The sequence below is a fragment of the Rattus rattus genome, chromosome 5 (assembly GCF_011064425.1).
Source record: "Rattus rattus isolate New Zealand chromosome 5, Rrattus_CSIRO_v1, whole genome shotgun sequence".
Lineage (NCBI taxonomy): Eukaryota > Metazoa > Chordata > Mammalia > Rodentia > Muridae > Rattus > Rattus rattus.
The window spans coordinates 43,726,036-43,752,449 of NC_046158.1; the positions used below are offsets into that span (position 1 = coordinate 43,726,036).

The window sequence follows — 26,414 nt, forward strand, 5'->3', positions numbered from 1 at the left end:
CAAGGTGTGGCCTTGTTGGAGGAAGTGTGTGACTATGAGGGTGGTCTTTGAGATCCTCATCCTGGCCACATGGGAACCAGTTTTCTTCAGTTTGCCTTTGGAACAAGATGTAAGAACTCTCAGTTCCTCCAGCACCATGCCTGCCTGGATGCTACCCTGCTCCCACCTTGATGATAATGGACTGAACATCTGAACCTGTAAGCCAGCCCCAATTAAATATCCTGTATAAGAGTTGCCTTGGTGATGGTGTCTCTTCATAGCGATGGAAACCCTAAGGCAGATAAGTTTTCAATTGATCGTTTAAAATATATTTATTTACATGATATGTATATGTGAGAGCCTGCATATCTTTATGTACACTGCTTATATGCCAGGTGCCCATGGAAGCAAGAGGAATTTGTCAAATTCTCCTGGCTGTTCCCACTGTTTTGAGGAAAGTCTTACTCTATAGCGGAGGTTATAACTAACTATGTAGCCCAGGCTTTCCTTAGATTCTTCTCAACTTTCCTGCTACTGCCTCCTGGGTGCTGGATATTCCAAGATAAATACTTTTAAAAAAAACCTATTTATAGCAATGCTAAAATAAATGTCTTTTTGCTCATTCACTAAATAGCAGGTGATTATTAGGCAACAGGTGTGTGTTTTCCTGTGTCAGAGTAGGAGGTGGGGTTAGTGGAAGGACAGCTAAATTCCAAATCACACTCCCCGAAGCCTACCAAGAGCCGCAGTGTGGAGAAGATGAAGAAAACTGCTCTGTCCAGGCTAGCCTCATCGGATCCCATGTTGGCACAGTCGTTAGCACTGTCTGCTTTCTCACAGGTGGTGGGGTTGACATGTTCATGAACTCCCACAGAAATCCACTGAGTGCATCACTTCTTTTCCAATTTTAAGTAATGTCACTTGTTCTTGACAAATAGACTCGGCTTCCTTTGTCACAAAGAGTGCTGAAGGTGGTATTTGAAAAAGAAGAACCTCCATTTGTTTGAATAAACGACTCTGCCAACGTTTTTCTGTGTTATACATTGTATCTCTATAATATTTATTAAAACTTTAAAAATGGGTAAGTGCTGGTGAAATATATTTATCTAGTTTTTGCTAATTTTTATAAGGTTCCTCACAACTCTTATTTGCCCTCCTGCATTGTTTTGCTTAGAAACAGCAACACTTAATGTCACTTATTTTGAAATAATTGGTCCCACGAACTTGGCTTCTTTTGTTATAGTAGATGACTATGACAACTTAGAAACCACTTATCATTAAATCCGAGTGCCCATTTCTTAGTTAAAACCCAAACTTCTGCCACACAGACAAACAAACCACAGAATCCTAAAAGAGAAGGTTCTCAAACTTATGCCTTAGTACTCCCTGACTGTATTTATTCTTCAAGAAGCTTCTTAAGTATGTTTCTGTTTCTCTCTCTCTTTATCTTAAAGTTAAAAACTGCTTGCTCCTGACCTGCCATTACATTCACAGATCTTATCACAAGTCTTTATTACTAGCACTTCTACATGCAGTTAAATTCTTTTATCGTGTGTCTCAGTCACTGACAGTATTTGTTTTTTACAGAGGGAATGTTGACATGTAGCAAATACTACCACTGGACCTGCCTGCTTCTCACTTTGTGACTGATTGAATCTGCCTATAGTAATGACTGTATGTGTGGGGCTATTGGCCTGTAAAGATACTTGCAGTAAGTCTATATCTTCACAAGAATAATTATTAATGTTGTGCTGGTGATAAAATTGAGTCAAAGAGACATTAAAAGATCTTCAGAAGTCATGCAGTGTGGAGGCATAGAGATGCAGCTCCCAGGCAGGGTCAAGTAAGGACTGGTGACGGGTACAAGTAGGGGCTGGAATGCCGCCCTTGAGAAGAAAATGTTTTTCTCACTTGGCCTTAACCTATGTTCTGCTGTCTCCTGTTTCTGTGGAAGTGGTTCTCACGCTTTCTTGGAAATGGCGAGTATATTTTGATAATAAGAAGAGGGGTGATTTGTTGTGTGAATATTTTCAGAAGAAACCTTTGTTTTGTCGTGTTTCTTTGTTTAGTCTTGCCTCAGTTGTTCCTGGTATCGTGGGAATAATGATCTTATGGTATCTTGCCAAAATGGAAATTGAGGTAATGCATATTCGTATCTATAAAAGGATTAATAAAGCTTGCAACTGTGTGCAGTTGCTTCTGCCTCTGCTCTGCACCCCCTGGGTCCTGGTGGTTTGTGACCATAACCAGGGCCCCCAACGCACTAGACAGCAAGCAGTTTGGTACAACTGAACTGAATTCAGATGGTCTGACCCTAGACAGTATGATTTTGATCATGGTTTCATATGTTTTTCTGTTAAGTATATCCTACCTCTTTTATTCAGTAGAAGCACACAGCCTCACTTTGAGTTTTCATCTATCCCTTAGATACTATAATTTTAACTTTTTATTCTCATTTTTGGAACTAGAACAGTAACTCAGTAACAGATATTAGGAAAGCAGGTTTACTTTTGGCTGATCGATCTATCTATCTATCTATCTATCTATCTATCTATCTATCTATCTATCTATCTATCATCTATCTGTTGTTGTTGTTGCTGGTGGTGGTGGTGGTGGTGGCGGCGGCGGGGGGTGGGGGTGGTGGTGGTGGGGGTGGTGTGTGTGTGTGTGTGTGTGTGTGTGTGTGTGTGTGTGTGTGTGTGTGTGTGAACTATGGCAATCATATGGAGAGTCAACCACATTCAGGTGTTGATTCTCTCCTCTGACTTTGTGGAACCTGGGGATTGAACTCAGATTATTATTTCTGGCAACAAACGTCTTTACCTGCTAAGCCATCACTTCTGGATATCTCATTAGTGGCTGAGAGGGATAGGATGTGAGGACACTGGTGCTGGACATGCTAAATTTAACATGACAACTGAGTGTATTAGCCCAAAACACCAATAGACAGTTGAAAGTGCTGCACCGGTTCACCCAGACTGCCAGTACTGACTGCTGTACAAGTCTACAGGGAAAAAGCCGAAGGCAAAGATAAGCAAGAAGAGATGTGGGAAGAAGGTTAGGGTGCTCGGGTTTCCTAAAAGATAACGAAAGACACAATTTAAAGAAAGATGCGAATGATCGTGACCATCAAATTCTCAAAAACATCTTTCATTCAATCAAGATTAAGTAAAGAGCATTGAGCCCACCTCATTATAAACAGAAGCCAAGCACTGGAGCATTAAAAAGAGAAAAGGGGCTGGAGAGGTGGCTCAGCAGTTAAGAGCACTGACTGTTCTTCCAGAGGTCCTGAGTTCAAATCCCAGCAACCACATCACCATGGTTCACAACCGTCTGTAATGGGATCTGATGCCCTCTTCTGGTGTGTCTGAAGATAGTGACAGTGTACTTATATACATAAAATAAATAATCTTTAAAAAAATTTATAAAAAAAAAGAGAAAAGGTTGCTTCTGAAGAACAAAGTCTAGCATTGTGTTTGCATTATGGTTTCCATTATGTGTGATTTCCAATGCAGAGCTCATACCATGCAGGTGAGACCTTCTGTCATAGGGCCTACCTGTCTTTCGGCTACTTACATGTTGAACTGTCTGCTACCCGAGTTGGACTGCCTGATTTCAAATTTATTCCCAATAACTCAAAGGAGGAAGATAGCACTTGTGTCTTAATGTTTTCCAATAAAATACACATGCAGATGCAATGGCAGTTGTAATGTGAGAGAAACAAGCTCATTAGCATGCTGGTAGGAAAATCAATTTTCTGTAACTACATTTGCATGAGGTATTTACCGTTAAGGTTACAGTTTCCTACATTTTATTTAGAAGTTTCAGGTCTTCGCTTCATGCTGTCAAAATAAAGGTTAAAGACCTGTTTTTGTTGTTGTTGTTGTTGTTGTTGTTTGTTTGTTTTTTAAATAAACCACCTCCTTTTCAGTCCACAGTTGGATAAACCTGGGAATACTGTGTCTTTCTAAGCACATGCTTCTCCAATGAGCTATTTCTCCAGTCTGACATTCTGCATTTCTAAGTCAACATTGCATAGATGGGATGTTGTTTACAATTAGAAGCTAGAACACTACAGCCTTCTGTCATATGTCTATCACTCTTAGAGCATAAAGAGACGGCTTAGTGGTTAAGAGCACTCATTGCTCTTGCAGAGGTCCTGAATTCAACTCACAGCAACTCATGTGGCTCGCAACCATCTATAGTGGGATCTGCTGTCCTCTTCTGGTGTGTCTGAAGACAGCTACAGTGCCAAGCAACAGTGTACTCACATAAAATAAATAAATAATTCTTTTTTTTTAAATGTACCTATAGCTAATTAGTGGTTTATACTGAGATTTAGCCAGCATTCCTAACAATAAATTTGTCTCTATTTCTTAGTATATTATTGTATGCTTTATCCTCCAACATTTTCTTGGGATTATTTTTTCCTGTGACATTGATGTTTTAAGAGTAAACCCACCCCTTTAGTAAATGTCTTTGATTAAATTTTGCAGCTACGTAGACTATGGTTATGAAATCCCAATGGTGACTTACAAATGATGTGGCTTTCTTGGTTTAACTTAACAAGAGATATGTAGTCTCATTTGGTCTCAAAGCTGGTAATTCTTTTGGGGATTGTATCTGCTCAGTTTATCCATTGCTGATTTCATTCTTTAAAAGATTTTCATTAATATAGAAAAGATGGTCTGAAGCAATGTAAGATCCCTGCTCATCTCCAAACTTTAATGCATGAGTTCTAGAATTCTTTCATGATTTTTTTTGTGGAAATTAATTGTAATGGTTGTCCAACACCAGTTTTCTAACTCTATTTCCTTTACATTTGCTCATTAATTTCCTACTATAAGAAAAATAATTTTTCCTTTTTTATACTAACTTATATAAGTAAACCCACTACATGCATTGCTATTCTTTATTTGTTTCATGTATTGTGTTCTATTTGGGTGTTCAGCTTGTCCCAGATTCAGCCTATGACATGGATATTCTAGGTACTTCTTCTATCCTAGTTACAAGGCCCCATAATTCTCTGTATATAAATTACTTTTTGGCATAGAATATATTACAAAAACGAGGGAGATTTGTAGGCTTATTTTTCACTATTCCTTCTTTTTGTATGAAGAAAAGTACTGATCAGACCTGGTGTAAGCTCATTGTCCTGACTGTCTTTCTTTGAAAGTGAAACTTTATTTCAGTCACTTCTAAATTGGAATTGCCTGTTTAAGTTGGATGTTTATTGTAAGCAAATGTGGTCAGAAAGATGTAGAACAATGGAAAAAGCCTTGGCCTACTCTTTTCTGGTCAAACCTATTGTTGCCCTTTCTGGTTTCATGACTGAGATGATGCAGTCCTGAAGTTAAATGAAAGTTTCTCTTTTCTCAGAGATGCAGATAATTTGATGGTCAGATAATTTTGGCTACCTGGTCCAATAAGCTCTCCACGTCTGTGGTTTCTAAGCTTGACCATGTTGTATTTCTCTCAGCAACACGTTCTGTGTCTGTGAAAGTCAGTTGGATAAAGTCTCCAAGTCAACCTAAGGTAAATCATTGCTTCTTGCTGACTTTGAGGAGCTATTTCATCATTTGGTATCAGCCTGGCCAGGGACACATGGCATGTTAAAATGAGGCACGGAGAGCTTTTCATAAAGAAATCATTTTCAAGGATGCCAGCAACTTTAGGGAAAAGTCATAAGGAGTAAGGAAGCACCCTCAGATCTGACAAAGGAAGGGGAGGAGAAGGAGGATTATTCTGCTTCACAGAAAGTTGCTCTAGTTGTAAGAGGGGGCACTGAGTTTCAGTGAGTAAGGTGACCTGCAAGGAAGGAACAGGTGAATAAATACTCCTATCTCACATTTTTTGTACTGATGTCCTCCACAGGCTTTCTATTGACTAAGCAAACTGGAGACTAAAGGACAGAGAAGCATATGCATATCTACAGGGGTCGTCTTTCTCAGAAGAAACAGTGAGAGGGTGATGGGGGGGTGCTTCCGGAGAAGCACAGTAGCCTACTCTTAGCAACTATGAATTCATCAATGATGCTTTAAAGGCTTCTTGTTTGTATCTCAAGTGGCCATCCCCACTGTGTTGACTTGTGCATAACTCCCCTACCTCCCATGGATACTAGCTTATGTGTTAGCAGGGTCTCCTTGTTCTCTCAGAGATCACATCCTGCTGCTAGCTACTGAGGGGCCATTCTAGGAAGTCCAATTTTTACTTCAAGTTTTCTATTCTATACAGTGTGTGTGTGTGTGTGTGTGTGTGTGTGTGAGAGAGAGAGAGAGAGAGAGAGAGAGAGAGAGAGAGAGAGAGAGAGAGAGAGTTGTATTGGGGCTTGGGCTTGTGTGCTATATATTCACATGCTGATTTTTATGTCCAGACATCTGTCTACAGTCCAGAAGATGGCATGGTCAAGCAACTCTGATCTCAATGTTGTATAAAATTTGTTTTCTATCATCTTTGACTTCTCAATAAAGAGATGATTCAGCCTATGGCTGGGCAGAGGAGATAGAAGGCTGGAGTAATGATCCCAGCCAAGGGAACATAGATAGATATAAGTAAAAGAAGGACCATGAGGAAAAGAAGAGGGAGGTGGCCATGAGGCAGAGGGTCCAGGAGGAGTCATAATGAACAGGTTGCCCAGGGATTCTCCACGAGGACACACGCGGAACAGAGCAAGCTAGTGAGGGATTCAAACTGCAAGGAACACAGGGCCTTTGGCTGGGAAGTACATAGTTTAGAGGGTTAGAATAGATGAATATCTATCCAGTGACAGTGCTTAAAGATTGTTAATAAATTTAATAGGTCCTGTGTCAATTATTTAGGGCCTAGCAGGGGAACAGGTAAAACTACTATCCTTAAATGAATGCCTACTTGTGTGTGCTTGGATGGGCGAGCACTATGTGTGTTCCTGAACATTCACAATGTGTGTGTGCAGATCTTCCTACCATAAGTAGATAAAAGCACTTCTATGTTGTCATAAAATCCAGTCAACAAAAAGTAACCAGGCAAACAATAAAATAAAAAATTAATTTTTATTAGATTTGCACATTTTTAATTGTGATTAGCATCATTTTGGGCAATAGTAGCATTTTCCAACATGCAGTTCATGAATACGGTTTGTCTAAATATTTTTTTCTTAAGAAAAAGAGGTGCCTATGGTCTGCTTCTGTAAGAAACACAAATATGTTGATATAATTGACTATGTAAGTGTCATCCTCTCTGTTTTTGAGGAAAAGAAATTCCGAAGCTCACGTTTATATTTAGAACAATCTAGAGATGCGTGATTCCAAAGCAAAGAAAAATAAACAGAAATTAGGGAATAAAGAAAAAATGAGAAAAAAAGCATTCTGGTCATCTGTTCGCACAGACACTATAATAAACATAAATCAAATGTTATACCCTTTCCCAATTGCAAATCATAATTTGGATGTGAGGTTGTGAGTGTACTTTGCCCCTTAAAATTATGAAATAATCCAAACTTAAAGCCTGTGATTAAAAAAGCAGAGATCTACCACTACCCCGTCATGGTTTCATTTCTTAGTTAGCAAATATCTTCCATGAAAAACTGCTGTGGACAGAAAGTAAGAAAAGTGATCGTGATATCAACCTGAAGATAATTTCCTCTTCATATGTACATGATGCTGAAAAACAAAAGAAAGTGACTTTGTACAGTATTTATACTTGCTTATAAAACTCTAAACATGTTTTAACAGGTTAAGCAGTAGTGTTGTCTTCTGAACATGTATGTACAGTCTGCCTATACATTGAACGTCATCCACTTAGAATTGAAAAACAACCCAGACATTGTTAAAATGCTGCAAACTATTGCTTAATGACTTAAAGAAATGAAATCTGCTGAACGGTTTCCTTGACTTAGCCACTGCCCTATGGTGTCTCATGAGTATGAGATTCTGAGTGGTAGGAGAAACTAGATACCGCAGCATGGTAATATCGACATGCACTGACAGCATCCACACTATCTATAATGGTACAGAATACAGTATATTACCGGCGGACAGCTTGCACTCTACGTTTCTCGTGGTACGTATTTGATGCAATAAATACTGTGCTTAGGTCATTATTTGTTTGCTCAAACGTGCACCACAGAGTAAAATGACTATTTACACAATAAATAGCATTTCATTAACACATTACAGTGTCAACCTCGCTGAGAGCTGAAGATGGCTAAACAAAGTGCAGGGTTAAGCGGGAATTTATAAAGGGTTCTTTTGGTCAATTCGCTCTGCTAGGGCTGGGGGTAGGGAGTCAGAGTCATAATTTAGAGACTTTGAAGAGACAGTGAACAGAAACGTAACAGGACCCCAGACATTTGGATGAAGTTTGCACCTACTAAGACTCAATGACCTGTCTGATCGATCAATCTCCTTGGACTAAGGGCTAGAGTTGACAAAGCCAGCTCGGCAAAGCCCATGGTCTCACGATCACCTCAGTACCTCCCCCCCCGTCCCCCCCGCAGAAACACAGATGACGTAGAACTGTTGAAGAACCGACTTTGCTTTCCTTGTGACTTTTTTCTCATGCATGATCGTAAGGTACAGCATGCCCTCACATGCCAAACCACATCGCTGTGCAGATGGGAGGGCCGTATGGATGTCAATACCCCCAGGTGACACACCGGGAAAAGAGTTCCTTTAGTCTGTTTCCCAACAGAAACCCCGTTTACAAAAATAGTCACATGTAACAAACAACATATGGATTTAAAAAAAAGATGAATCCACTAACAGAGTTTGTACAAAACCTGACAAATGTGGCAGTTGAAATGCAAACGGTGAATACAGTTACTACACTAAAGTGTTTCACGTTAAACCCCCAAATTATAGCTCTGCACCCCTTTACGCTGGTCCCTACAGTCTGCATAGCCATTTGTCTCTTGTCTTCAGCAGTGTCAGCTGGTAGTGAGAACAGTAACCTCCTGTCAAGTCATCTCCCCTTTACCTAAGAGTCACAGAGTCTGCCGACAAGGGGGTCACTGTCTTATTGAGGCACTGACCTTAAAGTGAATTTGTGTAAAAACAGTCAGTTTGGCATTGACTTCCTAAAGGAGTCCTTTGACTTCACAGGCTGTAAACAATTTGTCACCCAATTTATTATTTTTTTGTTTGTTTGTGTTCATTTCCCTTTGGCTTTTTCATCTTTTCCTTCCTGCTCGTGTTTCTCCACGATTGGCTTTGTCACCCGGTCGTAGGAGGGCGGACAAGCTGCAGTGGACATCGTCAGGTCAGTTTTCTCTGTAATAGAGTTTTCATTTATCCTGTCAATGATCATGTCTTCTTTTACAAGAAGATTAGCCCCGCCCTTGAGTTTGTTCTTATTGTATGTGAATGAAGCTTGTTTTACTGTTCGCTTCAAAAGGTGGCGCCTGTAGGCGCGCTGAATGATAACGGCTGACACCTCCTCTTGCTTTCGTTTTAACGTAGTAGTGATTGGCTGATAGGAGACCTTGGAGGGGTTGGAAGCCATGAACCTCTCTTCCATCTGGATTCGAAGAGCGTCCATCTCTCCACTCTCGCCCAAGACCCGCTTTGTAAAAGCAAACAAGATGTCCAGGCAGTGGATGCGGTCTCCACTCACCATGGGCAGGTCCATGGCAATGAGCTGAAGTTTGTTCGGTTGTGGTAAATTGAGAGGGGGTTCGAGAGCAGCTGCAAACTGAGATAATTTTTCAAATTCCATGAACTGAGTGGCGTCAGGGTCGAACTTCTCCCAGACCTCGTAGAACATCTCAAAGTCGTCCTCACTCAGGGGCTCTGCACTTTCTTCAGTGGCAACGCTGAAGTTCTCCAGGATGACAGCGATGTACATGTTCACCACCACCAGGAATGATATGATGATGTAGCTGACAAAAAAGAAAATCCCCACGGATGGGTTCCCACAGTCCCCCTTCACCGAGCTTCCAGGGTTAACTTTATTAGGGTCACAGTCAGGGGGTTTGCTGTTGAGGATGGGGGCCAGCAATCCATCCCAGCCCGCAGAGGTGGTGATTTGGAACAAGCAGATCATGCTGTTGCCAAAGGTCTCAAAGTTGAACATGTCATCAATCCCAACTTCCCTCTTAACGTAGGCAAAGTTGGACATCCCAAAGATGGCGTAGATGAACATGACCAGGAAAAGTAGGAGGCCGATGTTGAACAGCGCAGGAAGGGACATCATCAGAGCAAAGAGCAGAGTGCGGATCCCCTTGGCACCTTTAATCAGGCGTAGGATTCGTCCAATCCTGGCCAGGCGGATGACTCGGAACAGGGTAGGGGACACGAAATACTTCTCTATCAGCTCCGCGAGAAACATTCCTGTGGGGGAAATAATTAGACTCTCAATCACTGAAGACGTTATCTTTTAATCATTCATTAAAATATTTGAGTTATGGAAGTCCAAGGTCAATTATAGAGTATTGAGATTTATGGTAGGCATATATTACAATCGTCTTCCAGTATCAGCAGTTGATTTGTCCCAGGACGCACTTCTCCACCCTAGAACATCAAAATGCAAGGACCTAAAGCCCTGTATACCATATGGCAGCACAGCATGCAACTTATTTACACCCTTCTGAAAGTTTTAAATTAATTTAAAATGTTTATCACATTTAACAATGTAAACACCACGTGAAGAGTTGCTACAATAAACCAAAAATCCAATCCAAACCAAACCAAACAACAACACAAAAACCAACCAAGGCTGGGTAGTGGTGGCCCATACTTTTAATCCCAGTACTTAGAAGGCAGATGGAGGGGATCTCTGTTGGTGGGAGGCCAGCCTGGTCTACAGAGAGTTCCTGGACAGCCAAGGCTACACAGAGGAACCCTGTCTTGAAAAACCAAACCAGACCAAAACAAAACACAAACTAGTTACTGCAGTTTATTAAGTAGAAAATAACAGGAAAAAATGGTCAATGGAGGAACAGGGTTCTTAAAAATACCTTTGATCTGTGTTTGAATTTGTGGATATTTAATTCATACATATGGAAAACTGAATGTATATAGAATTGTACTTTGTATACTATTAGTCAACCTTAGCTTTTACTCAGCACTAAATTAAAATATAAGAATCACAGTACCATTTTTTCCAGGAGTATTGATATGCTATGGCGATCTTAAAGTCTCATCAGAAATAAATACTAAAGTTTGCTTCAATGTCAACAGTCAACGATGAAAGTGCTAATATGTATGTGAATATGATAGCTGAACCAAACCTTTCTTTTCACACTTCGTGAATCTGAAGTCTTGGAGTGTTTAATGCTGTTTTCATCTTCCTGTAGACTTGAGTTTCTAATCTAACGATATTACAGAATTGTCCATGCATGTGCTCATATGTTTATCAAATATTCCAAGGTTGATGCTCTTTTCCTCTCCTGAAACATCTCAATTTTTAAATTTTTCCAGCTTTTTTTCCCTGTGATTTTGTTTCTTTGGCATATGGTTGTTCATTTGGCATGAGTGTTCTCTCTCTCTCTCTCTCTCGCTCTCTCTCTCTCTCTCTCTCTCTGTCTGTCTGTCTGTCTGTCTGTCTGTCTGTCTGTGTTACCTGAGGCTGGCATTGGCAGTCTCCTTGATTGCTTTCTACATTATTTATTGAGGCGAGGTTTCTCAACTGAACACAGAGCTCTCTGCTAGCTAGCTAGGTAGTTTGAGGAGGACCCAAGAGCCTTCTTAGTAAAAAGTGCCGTGCTTGACCATAATTTATATGGGTGCTGGGCATCTGTTCTCTAGTTCTCAAGCTTGCACCAGAAGTTCTTTAGATGCTAGGGTGTTTCTCAACTCCTCACACACCCATATTCCACCACCACCACAACCACCAGCAAAATCCAACCAAATAAACAAACAAAAACCCAAATGCCTTTAAGCACAAAGGCATCATTCTCTTTAGTCAGCCCTCTCTGTCTCAGTCTCTTTCTGTCTTTCTTTATGTGCTATTCACATGATTATTGTTGGAATTAAAAATTACATATAACACATGAGTTGAATTTTAGATGTAAGGCCTATTTATTCAGAGGGTTCAATAACACAAAGATCCTTCCAACCGAGTCCTATGCTTGAAAATTTGCAATGACCTCATCTTCATTAGGAATGAAGTCCTCATACAGGGACTTCTTCACTTCTCTGAAGCATTATTTCTATCTGCAGTGACACGAGCTACCTTCATGAGGCCATTTTGCATTACACAATTTGTAGGATAGGACTAAGGAAGAGATGCTCTGTGCTACAGTTTCCTTCTAGAAATATTGAACATTTTTGTGTGATAGCCACTAGAAAATACTGTTAGTCTTTGTTAACGCCTGGTCCTTATCCCTTGTTTGCTTTTCCCATTATCTTATATCCATGTTCTACTCTGCATGCTGGTGACCCTACATCTACATCTGTAATGCAATGTCTTCCTTGACCATCAGTCCTGATTTCTAGTACCTCTCTTAGCAGAGTAATCTAGATCAATGGATCTAAACCTTCCCAATGCTGCAGCTGTTCAATGCAGTTTCTCATATTCAGGTGGCCACCAACCATAAAATTATTTTTGTTGTTTCTTCGCAACTGGAACTTTGCTACTGTTATGACTCTTTTTTTTTTTCTTTTTTTTTTTTTGGAGCTGGGGACCGAACCCAGGGCCTTGTGCTTGGTAGGCAAGTGCTCTACCACTGAGCTAAATCCCCAACCCCTATTATTATGACTCTTAATGTAAATAGTTGGGATTTCTAATGGTCTTGGGTGACCCTTATGAAAGGGCCATTCAGCCCTCCAAAGTTTTGTGACTTACAGACTGAGAACCATTGTTCTGGATAGTGTATAGAGCACTCAATCTCAACCACCTAAAAGTGCTTTTTATTTCCGTTCACATCACAGATCTATTTTATTTTAATAGATCTCAATAAAGGCGATTTTACTAATTGGCAAGTAAATATTTGATGAAGTGGGACACAATATTTGCATGAATTGGAAGCTTCATTCTGTAAGAAAAACAAATACAACTCAAAAACACATACCAACACACTCACACCAACACACACCAACACACTCACACCAACACACTCATACCAACACACTCACACCAACACACACCAACACACTCACTTTGAATAGTGAGGTGACCTCCACTCTAAATTCCTGTTTCCGGCTCTCACATTTATAAGGAGGAATTTGGCAGACCTTGCATAGATCTTACCTACAATGGAGAGGATGACCACCACAAAATCGAAAATATTCCAGCCAATGGTGAAATAATAATGGCGGAGGGAGATGAGCTTCAGCACGCACTCGCCAGTGAATAGCACAATGAACACCAGGTTGATACGTGACAAAATGCTTGTCACATAATCGCTCTGGTCATCCGTTTCCACCATCATGGTCACCATGTTCAGACAGATGAGGATCATGATGCTGATGTCAAACACTTGTCTGGTTACAAAGTCAAAGACCATTCCTTGAAATTTGTTCTGCAGAGAAACAAAGACACGTTCAGCAATGGGGGAGTTTTCTGGTAGACATAGCACGCACCTTATGTATTTCCCATACTACCTACTTTCTAGTATTGTTCATAGTACCTACCTACTGAGACAAATGTTTCTAATAGGTATCTTTTTTACACCTAGTTATTTAAATTTTTTTTAAGCTTGTGTCTTCCCGAGCACATCAATCCCTGTTTGAATTGGTGTTGCCAAACTTTAGCTCACTGGCTGAAGTATTTTCCCAATGATCAGTTAGAGAGTGTGGCCATTTATACATGTAGTAAATATTAGGCTCACATGTGCTTTATTCCTAGGGAATTATCAAAGGAACATTGTGACTTCAAGGATGCATCTGAACTATTTGCATCTACCTTGGCGACATTAATTTGTTCCCAGCAAGAGGTCTTTGCTGATATTATCAGACACAGTGATGAGTCTTCACAGGGGTAATCAGACTGAAAAGACATTCTCTGCTATTAGAATAAAGGGAGCACATGCCCTTTGCTACCCATTTGTGGTTCTAATCCCCAGTCAGCTGATGTTAGACCCAGCAAGCCATTATCTGGTTATTTCTTTGGGCCACTCAAGAATCCTAAGCATATCCCAGTACCATAAAATATGCTTGATGTGATAGTACTTGACTTGGGTAGTAGTAAGTTTCAATGGGGAAAATGTTCTCATTAAGAAAGTAAGGCTTGAATGGGCAGTTATGCAGCATGCCTTTAATCCCAGCACTTCTGAGGCAGAGGCAGGTGAATCTATGAGTTCAAGACCAGCCTGGTCTGCAATGTGAGTTCCAGAATAGCCAAGACTCCGCAGAGAAAGCTTGTCTCAAAACAAACAAACAAGCTAACAAACAAACAAACAAATTTGGCTTCCACAATAGAAACATTCACTATGATTCTGTTCTGTGATTTATCCTTGGAAATATTTTAAGCTTAGAGATCACTGTCATAGTCAAGGACACCACAAGAAGACCACACGAGTCAACTAACCTAGGTGCACAGAGCCCGGGCCACCACCTGGGGAGATCCTGGAGCTGGACCTAGGTCCCCTACACATTTGTAGTAAATATGCAGCTTGTTCTTCTTGTGGGTCCCCCAGTAAGCTGTCTCAGTCTCTGCTTCCTGTCATTGAACCCTCTTTCTCCTACCTGGACTGTCTGGTTAGTCCTCAGTGGGAGAGGATGTGCTTAGTCCTGTTGGGACTAGATGTCCCAGGGTGGGGTGGTACCCAATGGTGGGGGGACTCCTATGAGGAGAAGGGGAAGGAGCAATAGAGGGAGGGATTTGTAGTGAGTGTGGGATTAGGAAGAGAGAAGGGAGGGAGGTTATGATTGGGATATAATGTGAATAAAAATAATAACTTATCAAAAAATCACTGCCATAAAAATAGCCATAATAAGGGCTCTTTCTCCTTTGTAGATATATCCTGGAAATATGAGAATTATTATTTGTTCTCATAAATTGTAACTGACATAAGTAATTGCTGACTTTAGAGCCATACAGAAATATATTACTGGAATCCTCACCTCCTCTAAAATGGTCCATATTTCTACTTATTAAACAACAACTGCAAATGGAGATGGTATGCCACTGAGCATCTTTGTCTGCATGTTAATCTCAGAAACTGAATGGATACTAGCCCTGCCCAATGCTTCTGCATTTCCTGACAATGCACAGCAGCTACTGTAAAGACACAGCTATTGTGAGGACCACACTTATCTATGTAGTTTGGATTCTAGGTCTATAGTTTTAAGTCATTTGAAGACAAATGTGCATTTCCTGTATATTCTTATTCTTTTTGGTGTTTAAAAATATCAGAAACATGGATTAAAGATACTCAAAAAGGATAAGGTTTGTTTTTGTTTTGTTTTTGTTGTGCTGGAAATGATAATTGATTTCCGCTGTGTGACAAAACGTATTTCAGGTTGTTGCTTTATATAATTTTCATTTCATATTTCTTACTCCAGGTCGAGGGATAGGCTTTTGTGGCTTTTTTGATCCTAATTTCTTCATTGCATTATAGTATTTCTTCTGTTCTTCTGTCATAAAGATGTCTTGACCTCCAAAGTATAGAAAAAAAAAATCAAAGCTGGTTAAAATTGTGTCCATTCCTATATAACTTTTCAATATTATAAAAAAAAGATTTCAAGAAATTAACATGACTATTCCTGTCATTTTTTTTGAATTTAAAAAATTAAAAGTACACTGTTGTGACTATAATATTTAAATTTTAAGATAACTAAAATTGGCATTATTATTATATTGAGGGAGAAACCCCAGAAATGGCATGACCAAAGCTCCATCTTCCTCTGGCCCATGCCTCCACATGCAATCACAGACAGCACCTTGTTCTCTATCCTACAGTTCCTCCTGCCACATAGTAGACCTTCTACCACTCAGCACGCCCAGGACAATCACCTCAGATCCATGTTCCGGTCCACACCTCCACCTGCAATTGACGATCTACACCCTTCACCTCCGACCACAGCTTTGTCTGCCTCTGGGGAGGCTTTTAGCTATCTGGGACAACCAGTCGCTGAGGGTTACTACTCCCAGGGACTAACGGGCCAGCCAACACCAGAGAAAAGCATATGGCTAAAGGCAAGGTCAAGAACCAAACTAACAGAAGCCAGTGCAACATGGCCTTCAGAACTGAGCTCTCTTACCACAGCAAGCCCTGTAGATCCTAACACACATGAAGAGCAAGACCCTGACCTTAAATCTCATCTTATGAAGACAATAGATGCTTTATAAAGAAACCTTGTGCAGAATACAGGAAAATATGACCAAAGAGGTAGAAGCCCTAAATGAGGAGACAAATCCCTTAAAGAAATATGAAAAAGTACAATCAAAAGGGTGAAGGAAATGAATAAAATAGCCCAAGACCTAAAGATGGAAATAGAAGCAATAAAGAAAGCACAAATGGAGGCAACCCTGGATATATAAAACTTAAGAAAGAGAATAGGAACTACACACACAAGAATCCCCAACAAAATACAAGGGATGGAAGAAAGAATCTCATAAATAGAAGATACAATAGAAGAAATTGATATATCGACCGAAGAAAATGCCAAAGGTAAAACATTTCTAACTAAAAACATCCAGGAAACTTGGGACACTATAAAAAGACCAAACCTAAGAATAATAGGGATAGAAGAAGGTAAAGATTCCCAGTTCAAAGAGCTAGAAAATATCTTCAGCAAAACCATAGAAGAAAACTTCCCTAACCTAAAGAAAGGGATGCCTGTAGAAGCTTACAAAACATCAAATAGGTTAAACCAGAAAATTCTCCTACCACATAATAAAACACTAAATATACTGAAAAAATTAAAAGATGCAAGGGAAAAAGGCTAAGTAACATACAAAGGCAGACCTACCAGAATTATACCCGACTTCTCAATAAAGACTCTAAAAGCCAGAAGATCCTGGACAGATGTCTTGCAGACCCTAAGAGACTTTAGATAACAGCCCAGGCTACTATACCCAGCAAAACTTTGATTGAACATAGATGGGAAAACGAAGATATTCCATGACAAAGCCAAATTTAAAATCTTTCTACAAACCCAGCCCTATAAAGGATAGTAGAAGGAAATCTCCAACACAAGAATAACTACACACATGAGAATCCAAGAAATTAATTATCTCCCAGTAAAACCTTAAGAAGAGAAATGAACACACACACACACACACACACACACACACACACACACACACACACACACAGTATTTGAAAGGAAAATAAATACACTGGAGTTGGTTACACAGCATCTTCCTAACTTGGTCGGAATTTCTGGGGAAGGTACTGAAAGAAACCTGGAAGAACCAGGAGGAGCCAACCTCAGAAGACTGAGAGGGGTGGGATGGGGCAGAGGGCACCGAGGATTGAACAGCGGCTGATCAGTGCACAGGGAGCAGAGGATACTGTTAGTAAGAGGAGCCTGTCAATATGAAGGACCTTGCTTTGTAGTATAAAAATCCTCAGTATGAGTAATAATATAGTAAATCAAGCATAATAAAGAAACAATAAATACAAACACTATGAAATCATGGGACATAAAGAAACATAATTGGGTGTGAAGCACTTGGACACATTCAAATCTATTTGCCACAAAAATGCACAAAAATTAAAGTTAAAATTGCTTCCCTTTGAGAGATGTCAAATATTAACAACTAAAGAGACTGTCTGACGTCAGTGAGAGAGCTGGAACCAGGTCATGCTTACAACGAGGTTTATTCAGTTGACTGGTTCTATTACTCCAAGGAGGCAAAATACTTCAGTCTGAAATTTATTGTAAGAAAAGATTTAAACACTCAAATGTTTTGCAGGGAAAAAAATACTTAAGTCACTAAAAATTAGATAGAATGAAATTAGCCAAGTTTTGATAAATGAATGTGAACACTTTTAACAAACTAAGAAATCTCTGTGATAGAAGTATTTAAAACTGTACATTGGAAAGCATTTCAGGGCTGGGGCCATGGCTTAGTGCATATAGACATTTGCTCGCAGGACAAATCACCTGGATTCAATCTCTGGGACCCATATGATGGAAGGAGGGAGTCCAGCCCCCGTAAGTTGTCCACTGACTACCGCACACTCAGTGTGGCATGTGTACCCCACTCTCATGAATAAGTAACTAATTTTAAGATGTATTTCAGAGATGGCTCAAGTGAGAAATGCTTTACACATTGACAGGAGATTCCAACCCCCATGTTAAAGTGGGCATGGCAATGTGTGTTGATAACCGTGGTACTGGGGACGCAGAGATAGATGAATCCATTAATCTCACTGGCCAGCCACCTACCTGAATGGAAGAGCTGAAATTCAATGAGAAAACCTGTGGGTAGTGATGGAGGAAGATAACTATGTCTACCACGGGATTTTACATGACTGTGCACATTTATCCTCACAGATGCTCGTACACACCTCCATGAATACATATACAGTACAATATACACACACACACACACAGAGAGAGAGAGAGAGAGAGAGAGAGAGATGCTTATATATAGAATATGAATATTTCAGGCTCAGAAAATGTGATATGTGCCTATAGTCCCAACATTTCTAAGATAGATGCAGGCTACTGGTTTTAGGCCCCTTAGGGCTATATAGTGAGATCAGGCCAGCCTGGATTGAAAAGTGAGACCATCTCAGAAGAAAAAAAAAACAACAACAACAACAAAAAAAAACAAATGAGAAGTAGCTCAAAAAGGAGAATGTTCACGGAAAGAGTTTGAGCAGACAAAGGTGAGGTGTGGACCATGGTTACTATTGAGTGATAATATTTGCTTACATGCTTCCTTTAGTGTACATATGTAATTGAAATAATCAAACATGCCATATAAATGATAATAGATAAAACAAAACTTCCTCAAATTGGAACTGGAAATAGTTGCTATTAGTTAAATAAACAGAAGAAAGAAATACAAATGGAAAAGAGTACAAAAGAAGTATATACCCTGAACCTTATTTTAAATGATGGATATTTAGTGACTGTGTATAGTCATGGGAGTTCGTGTGATATTTTAGTGCAGACATATGTCAGTGTTCTCTGATCAAACCTGACCTCTTTCTCTTCACCTTTCTTTGCTTTTCCAGCCTCTAGTGATCTTCTAGCTGCAAATACCTTATAAGGTCGAGTGAGGAGTTATCAAGGACAAAACATAGGGAAAGGTCATATTTGGTTTCTAAATTCGAGACCTCACCTTGAAATCCAATTCAAACTGAATGTTAATTATTCTGTTTCCTTGTGTTAGGAAAAATTAAAAAAAAATACTCATCTTCTTCTTCTGCTGGTTGAAGTTGTCTATGATGACACCGATGAACAGGTTCAGGGTGAAGAATGAGCCGAAGATGATGAAGATGACAAAGTACAGGTACATGTACAGGCTTTCCTCATACTTAGGCTGCAGTTCCACCTGCCAACAGAGAGCTCGGTCAACTGGCGAAGCACGATTAAATGCTGGGCACACGTCAGCGCTTTCTCACAAGAGTAGAATACTATATTCTTAGAAATAATTCAGTGTAATTTATTCCCATAGCAACAGCCAAATAAACCCAAAAACATAAACAACAACAACAACAACAAAACCCAAAAAACCAAAAACCAACCCTGAAATTAGGCACTAACAAGTTTTTTGAATAAAAAGTAATTCAATTTGGCCTTCTAAAACTAATTGCCTAATTTTAAGTAGTATTACTGATATTTTGTTATCTGGATAATAGGTTTTAAATTTGGTAACTTTTAAGTTAATTGGTTTTCAGTAATTTGAAAACACTCGTGTGATGTCTTCTGTCGGTGCAATCCCAGAATTTATAAGCTGAGGCTGGAGACTTGTTGAGTACTGGGTTAGCCTAAGATACAGTGTAACATCCTGTCTTCAAAACAACCAAAGAAAATGTTGGTTAAAAAACATTCCTGTATGAACCCAGATAGCAAAAAAAGAACTGAATTATTTATTTGCATGCTGGCACCATGTCCTACCATTAATGTAGTGATTAGAAATTTTAGATTGAATAGACACACTCAACGATCCATTTTATAAAATCCTCCATTGATAACTGACTCTCAAACTTGTGCTTATAAAAATAGACACGGGGCTATCGCTTACTGTTCAACAAACAACAAAGGAGTCAAGATTTACTCTACATTGGTTCCTAATGCTGTCTTCTCTTTTCAAAGACAACAGAATTGAAGTTAACTGAACATGTAGGGCAAACTCTGTGCAACAAGGTTTATGACGCAATTTCAGAAGTGATCAAGAAATTTGCAGGGGAATAGAAGAATCTCAAGTTTATCACTGTCTATACAGTGAGCTAGAGTTCTGGGTTGCCGAAGAAAACCGAAACAAGAACAAGAAAAATAACTGCAGGAAAGAAGAAAAGGCACATTTTACAGTTTTGAAGATCAACCTGAGAGGAAGCCCGAAACTTTAGAGTACATCTGAAGGCTAGAAACAGTATGGAATCAAGTGAAGTACAAGTGATAACAGCATTGGTACAGGGTCCTGTGAGTACATGGATGCTGTTCATGTGAAGTATGGACTTGGACAAGATTGTGACGTATGTCTACGATTTCTAGCCCAGCATCTTTGGCCTTTCAGGCTTCAAAGCATGGAGCCTGCCTATACATATCAGCTATGGATCGTAGTCATATACTGTTCTATCTGCTCTTGTACAAACAGAAACACTTAGGAGAACATCTGTTGCTTATTAAATGAATGGGTTGAGTTCTTTTCTTCTTTTCTTTCACTTCCATTTTTGGTTGAACTCAATACAATGTCTCTGATCAACACTGCTGTCCTTAAACTCAACAAACTTTCTTCCTATTTATTTTTATTAGCCAAAATGGAGTTGGTTTGCTTGGCTAATTCATAGGCTACTTTAAGTACCAAATCAACACTTCCAGAAGGCACTGGATATAAAGAATACTTACATTTCTGGAATCAACTGCTGCATACATGATATCCATCCAACCCTTAAACGTCGCCTGTTGGAAAGGACATGCATATCTTACTTTGGGTTAAGTTTCAAAATGGATACTTACTAAGTATTCTGACTGTGCATGCTTAAAGAATTATTTTAAGGTCATTTCAAACCAAACTTCCTTGGATTTTGAAACGAAATAGAAAGTCAACAAATGGCGATGCAATATATCTTCCTATTTTATAACTACCCCTAAAGTAATTCTCAAGCTTAACATGCTACTATAATTTGGAAGAAAGTCCTAGAAATATATGTATACTTGGCAATAGCTACAGCAATATCAAATTAGATCTGGGGTATTCTGCAGAAATCTTGTCTTCTGGGTGATCAAATTGATAGTATTTAAGGTTTTTCTTTACTCTTACACACTATGACTCATATGGGCATAAATAAAAAAATGAAGCTATCCTTTCAAGAAATTTCAGAAATATTCACTTTCTATGAGGTAAACCCTGAAGATATTGCATTAATGTAAATAATAAAATAAAAAAGTGTGACAAAATAAGACTGACACCTGTCGTCTGCACATTGAAGAGGGATTCCTCCTCTAATCTCTTGCAGTCATTTGCCTTGTGTCTTAGAATACAAGTTTGAGGCTACCAGACCTGAAATGCATATTCCTCAGTTAATGAGGAAGCCTCATATGATTTTTGTGATGTATCTTGTTTTTTAAATCATTGACTCTTGAGTGACAGAGTGTGACCAGAGACTAATTCATCTTAGTCAGAAAACAGAAATTCTTTTCATATCAAGGAGAGAGATGGGTGTTGTGTCAGTGGCTTAGGTCAATTATAGAGCCCATCTATCACACATTTCCTACAGGAACAAAAAAAAAGTGATTTGAGCTATTTCTTTGAAATCACTAATCACTAGAGAGGAGGGCAGTATAGTCAAGTGTGAAATGGCACATTGGCAATTTTATTTAGTAGCGGAACATGTTTAAGAGCTCTGTGAAGAAGGTGCCTTCTTCATTTTCTGAATCCCTTAGCGTTTCAAAGGATCATTGAAAGGATCTGATTTTTCTCTCCTTGGTTTTATGAACAGAGTGATGTGTTTTAGAAACGCTATACTGCAATAATCAGTACAGGTCAGGGTGAATATGCAAGAGAAAGGTGGTGACTCAAGTGTAATATTTAAGAAATCATTCTTGATACATTAAAAAAGTCATGTTAAGTTATAAACACTCAGAGTCAGCTGCAGGGTCAGAAAGACAATGATTCCAAGAAAAAAAATGAGAGGGCATTATAAAATAATCCTAATAAGAGTGTGTGCCACTCCTTGCTAATAGCATCTATATGTGTGTGTGTGTGTGTGTGTGTGTGTGTGTGTGTGTGTGTGAGAACTGCAGGCATGAGAGGAACAGCCTAAGCATATTTGTTGCATCTGGTTGAGTAACTGAAACCTATTTCTTTTTAAAATAACCTGACCTTTGTTTACACTCACTGCTTTGTTGCAGCTGGAAGTGTCATTGGATAAATATGTTTAAGGGATCACCATCTTTTGTGGTTTTTTAATAAGCTATAAACAGTTCTCTGGGAACTGAGGGTGTTTAGGGTAAAACAGAACTCAATCGTGGTAACGAGAGCTCCGGGTTTGAGACTGGAGTTGCCTGCGCTTGACTCCTGTGTGCTGATGCTCTGTGGTTTCCATTACACTCTGAGAATAAAATCTTCACACCCAGCCATCTTTCCCAAGTTTGCAATCCAGACTGAGGTAACTAAGCATCAGTGAACTCCTATACATCAAGTGTGTGTGTGTGTGTGTGTGTGTGTGTGTGTACGCATGTGCACACGTGTACCAAAGAAGGACACTCTACAAATATCAAGCTTTACAATTGCAATAGAAAAAAATAACAGTTCTTCATAAGTGATAGGAATGTAAGAGAGAGAGAGAGAGAGAGAGAGAGAGAGAGAGAGAGAGAGAGAGAGAGAGAGAGAGAGGAAAGAAGGAAATAAGACCTTTGGAAAAAGATGGAAATACCTGACCACTCTTGACTATGTCTGTAAATGATTCTACTCATCTGGATTCACAAATTTGTATTAACAGATAATGCAGAAAAATATTATAAAGTTTCTTTTTAACTAAACAACAGCTGCAATAATCACTTTGTTATTATTCCGAGCAATAAAATTTCAGAGATAATAGTGTTCACTTACAACTTGAAGCAAAGAAAGATACCCAAATCCTACATTATCAAAGTTTACTTTCACATTTTTCCACCGGGCAGTCTCATTTCTTTCTATTAGTTTTAGGCAATCAGAATGATTATTGACTTCGGTGATCTCAAATGTGTCACCAGTTGTGGTGTTAACACAGTGGTAGAATTTGCCAGCAAACAAATTTACGCCCATGATGCTGAAAATTAGCCAGAATATAAGGCAAACCAGAAGCACATTCATGATGGATGGAATTGCTCCTAACAGGGCATTCACAACCACCTAATACACAAACGGAGAGAAAGAAAAGTCAGAATCCTTATTGATTAAAAGTGAAAAGACAATCCCCTAGGAATCTTTGATTTATTTTCTATCAAGACTACTTATCCTATCTGTGTAAGAGCAAAGCAAAAATAATCTTAAAATAAAACTCATTCCTTCTTAAACATTATGCTTAGGAAAAGAAATATAGGCAGTATGCAAAGAAATGAAGAAAGGAAAGAAATTTAATATAAAAAAAGGCTAAAGAAAAAGCAAAATGGGAGAAGCTAGCTACTGGATGAAGACATATGTGTAGTTTGTTAGAATAAAAAGAGAGAGAGAGAGAGAGAGAGAGAGAGAGAGAGAGAAGTAAGAACTCCTAGGCAGGAGACTAGCTCATTAAAAAAAAAAACAACACACAAAGCAATATATCAAAGAACTGAACTAAAACATTTGGGCATGAATTGATTGGACCAATATACTTTAAATATAAGTTCAAATTCAGAGGTACAAATATAAAACTATTTTAAATACCTAATATATTTTTGGCCTTAATTCTCCATGCATTGCTATAACTAATAAGAATTTTTGCGTAAGAAGCAAGACGATTTAGCATCATGTATTTCAGTAGATCATCACATCGTTTATTTCAAGCTCCAGTCATGTCAGTTGCTTCATTTACTGAGTTTAATCCAATAAACTTATCTTAAATGAAACACTAGAGAGATTTTCTCAGGAAAACAAAAAGAGGAGGGATGTCATACGTCCTTATCAACTCTGCTGTGGTTGTGTAAAGTCCCGTGCTAGATTTTCTTAATTATTCTTATGAAAAGGGTATTTACCTCCCTCCTATCCTTAATCCAGGACTACAGATTAAAACATGGGGATCTTTTAGAGCTGACACACTAGAGTGCTGGCGTCTTTCTCTACAGCTCTCTATTGAGCTACACTTCAGTGGGTAAGAGGGAGCTAACGGCTTGGCCCTCACATGCTCTTAAGTGGCGGAGGTGTCTCAGACAAACACGGACGACCGAGATTAATTCCACTCAAGAGGGAAAACCTGCTGCTGCTTTCGTCAGTTTGAGTCAGAATCGCATCTATTGGATTTTGATTATAGTATAATTTTAGAATAAAGCTTTTGCCTGTCTGACAGAAGTAGCAGAGCCAATTCCTTGTACTTCTGAGCCCTGACTGAACTCTGTGAGAAACAGTATTCGTTGGGAGATGCAAAATAGAGGGTGACGTGGCCAAGGGAAATGAAATCAGTAATAATAAAGATGAGGAATGGACATGGAAAAGATAATTTAGATTGCCCTAGCGAGGCAGAAGCAGAAGATAGGCTTATGTGGAGAAACGAATGAGCGACTATCTCCCTTTACGGCCTCCCTACAGAATATGTATCAACTTTCCTGTACATATTACTTTTTAAAGTTATCTTCAATTTAATTTTAAATTATTTATTATGAAGGGATTTAAAAAACACTTATATATATATTTTAAAATGGTACCCTTAAAGTTATAATTTAGTGGATTTGAGATATGAACAATGAAATTGAGTAGTTGTTTCTCCTTTCTGAATACTTCGTCTCCCACCCACCTGAAGTGCTGTGTCTGCCAAGGATATGAAGTCCGTACTAAAGTGTGAGCTTTTGCCTTTAACACCCATGCCACTGAATATTTTGAAACCAGTCTGTAGGTCTATGACTGCTTTCTTCAAGTCTTTCCACCCTGGCCATTTGCCCACCCTCCTAATCTGAGCTCTGTCCTCAGTTACTAAAGAACTACATTATTGTCAGATTTTTTTTCTTGCCTTCTTTCAGTATAAAGTTATCTACACCAAGTCCCGTTTTTAAAGTTTTCTTAATGATTCTCTGGCCCTTAGAAAAGCATTTCTCTTTCTTTGGCATTTACGTCACTCGACAGTTTGTGAGTTTACTTTCCTTGGATCATTTTTACAATTACATTTATGTGTGTGTACATTTGCTGTAGCACTTGGGTGGAGGTCAGAGGGCAGACTGAAGGGATTGGTCCTCTCCTCTCTACCCTGTGGGGTCAGTTCTGGGAACTGTACTCTGGTGCTAGACTTGGCTGCTGAAGGATTCTCACTGGTTGATCCATTTCCCCATTCAGCTTCCCTAACTGGTTACATACACGTCATAATCCTCTATGACAGTCACTCCATGATAATGTGTTAGCCTGAGAATTGAGACTCTTCTTTCTTTGAAACTCCTTGCCAAGGATTTGCCCTTGAAATAACCTCCCTTCTGAGGCTTTAGTTCAAAGAAACACATCTCTCATTGAGTCTATCCCTACCTACCAGTTCAGCCTCCTCAAGAAAGATGAGAGTTTTCACCCCTGAATTCAGGAATTATAACTTAGTACTGGAAAGAACAATAAAGAAACTTTGGTGATGGGGCTTCACTGGGAAAATTAGACTAGTGAAGTTACAAGAAGTTAGGTTCAGAAAGTAGACCAGAATTGGCATCTCACCCTCTTTTCTGCTTACCCTGAAAGTTTTTTCATGAGTTTCAATCTCTTAAAGTTTTCCCTGACTTACTGTGTGTGAACGTTAATTATTTTTCCATACCATTGGTAGATTATGATGTTTTAATGTGTATATGTTGAGTACACATATGTGTGCAGGTGCGCATGCACATGTGTGATCATATATGTGGCGGCATAGAGAGGTATGGGAAATACATGTGTAGATGTAGAGGGAATAGATGTAGGAGATGGGGGTGGGGTCCCATCTTCGTCACTGCATCAGTTGAATTCAGAGCTTGGCGGCAGGGTTAGTCTGGCCAGCCAGCTTGGTCTGGAGATTACGTTCATCTTCCTAGCTCTGAATCAACTACTATGTGAGCTACTATGCCCATCTGAACATTTATGAGGGTTCTGGAGATCCAAATTTCAGTCCTCATGCTTGCTTGGCTAAGGATTTAACCACTGAATACGAAAACAATTTGCATAATGTAATACATGTGAAAGATTTCCTTTGAAACAGGGACTGATTTTGAATTAAAATTAATAATGCTCATTAGTGAATTTGCAATGTCAAATAGTGTATAGGAATGCGGTTC

The 26,414-nt window shown here is 39.2% G+C and overlaps 1 protein-coding gene across 1 annotated transcript in view; it reads right to left on the reverse strand.

Annotated features, from left to right (window-relative positions):
* Positions 1-6,988: 6,988 nt before the first annotated feature.
* LOC116901467 (sodium channel protein type 1 subunit alpha-like) overlaps positions 6,989-26,414 on the reverse strand; it is a 114,485-nt gene continuing 95,059 nt past the window's right edge. Inside the window, 6 exon segments of the mRNA XM_032903418.1 lie at positions 6,989-10,283; positions 13,144-13,414; positions 15,394-15,498; positions 19,213-19,350; positions 20,868-20,921; positions 23,074-23,355. Of these exon segments, the coding sequence (XP_032759309.1) occupies positions 9,106-10,283; positions 13,144-13,414; positions 15,394-15,498; positions 19,213-19,350; positions 20,868-20,921; positions 23,074-23,355 (2,028 nt within the window). The 3' untranslated portion in view covers positions 6,989-9,105.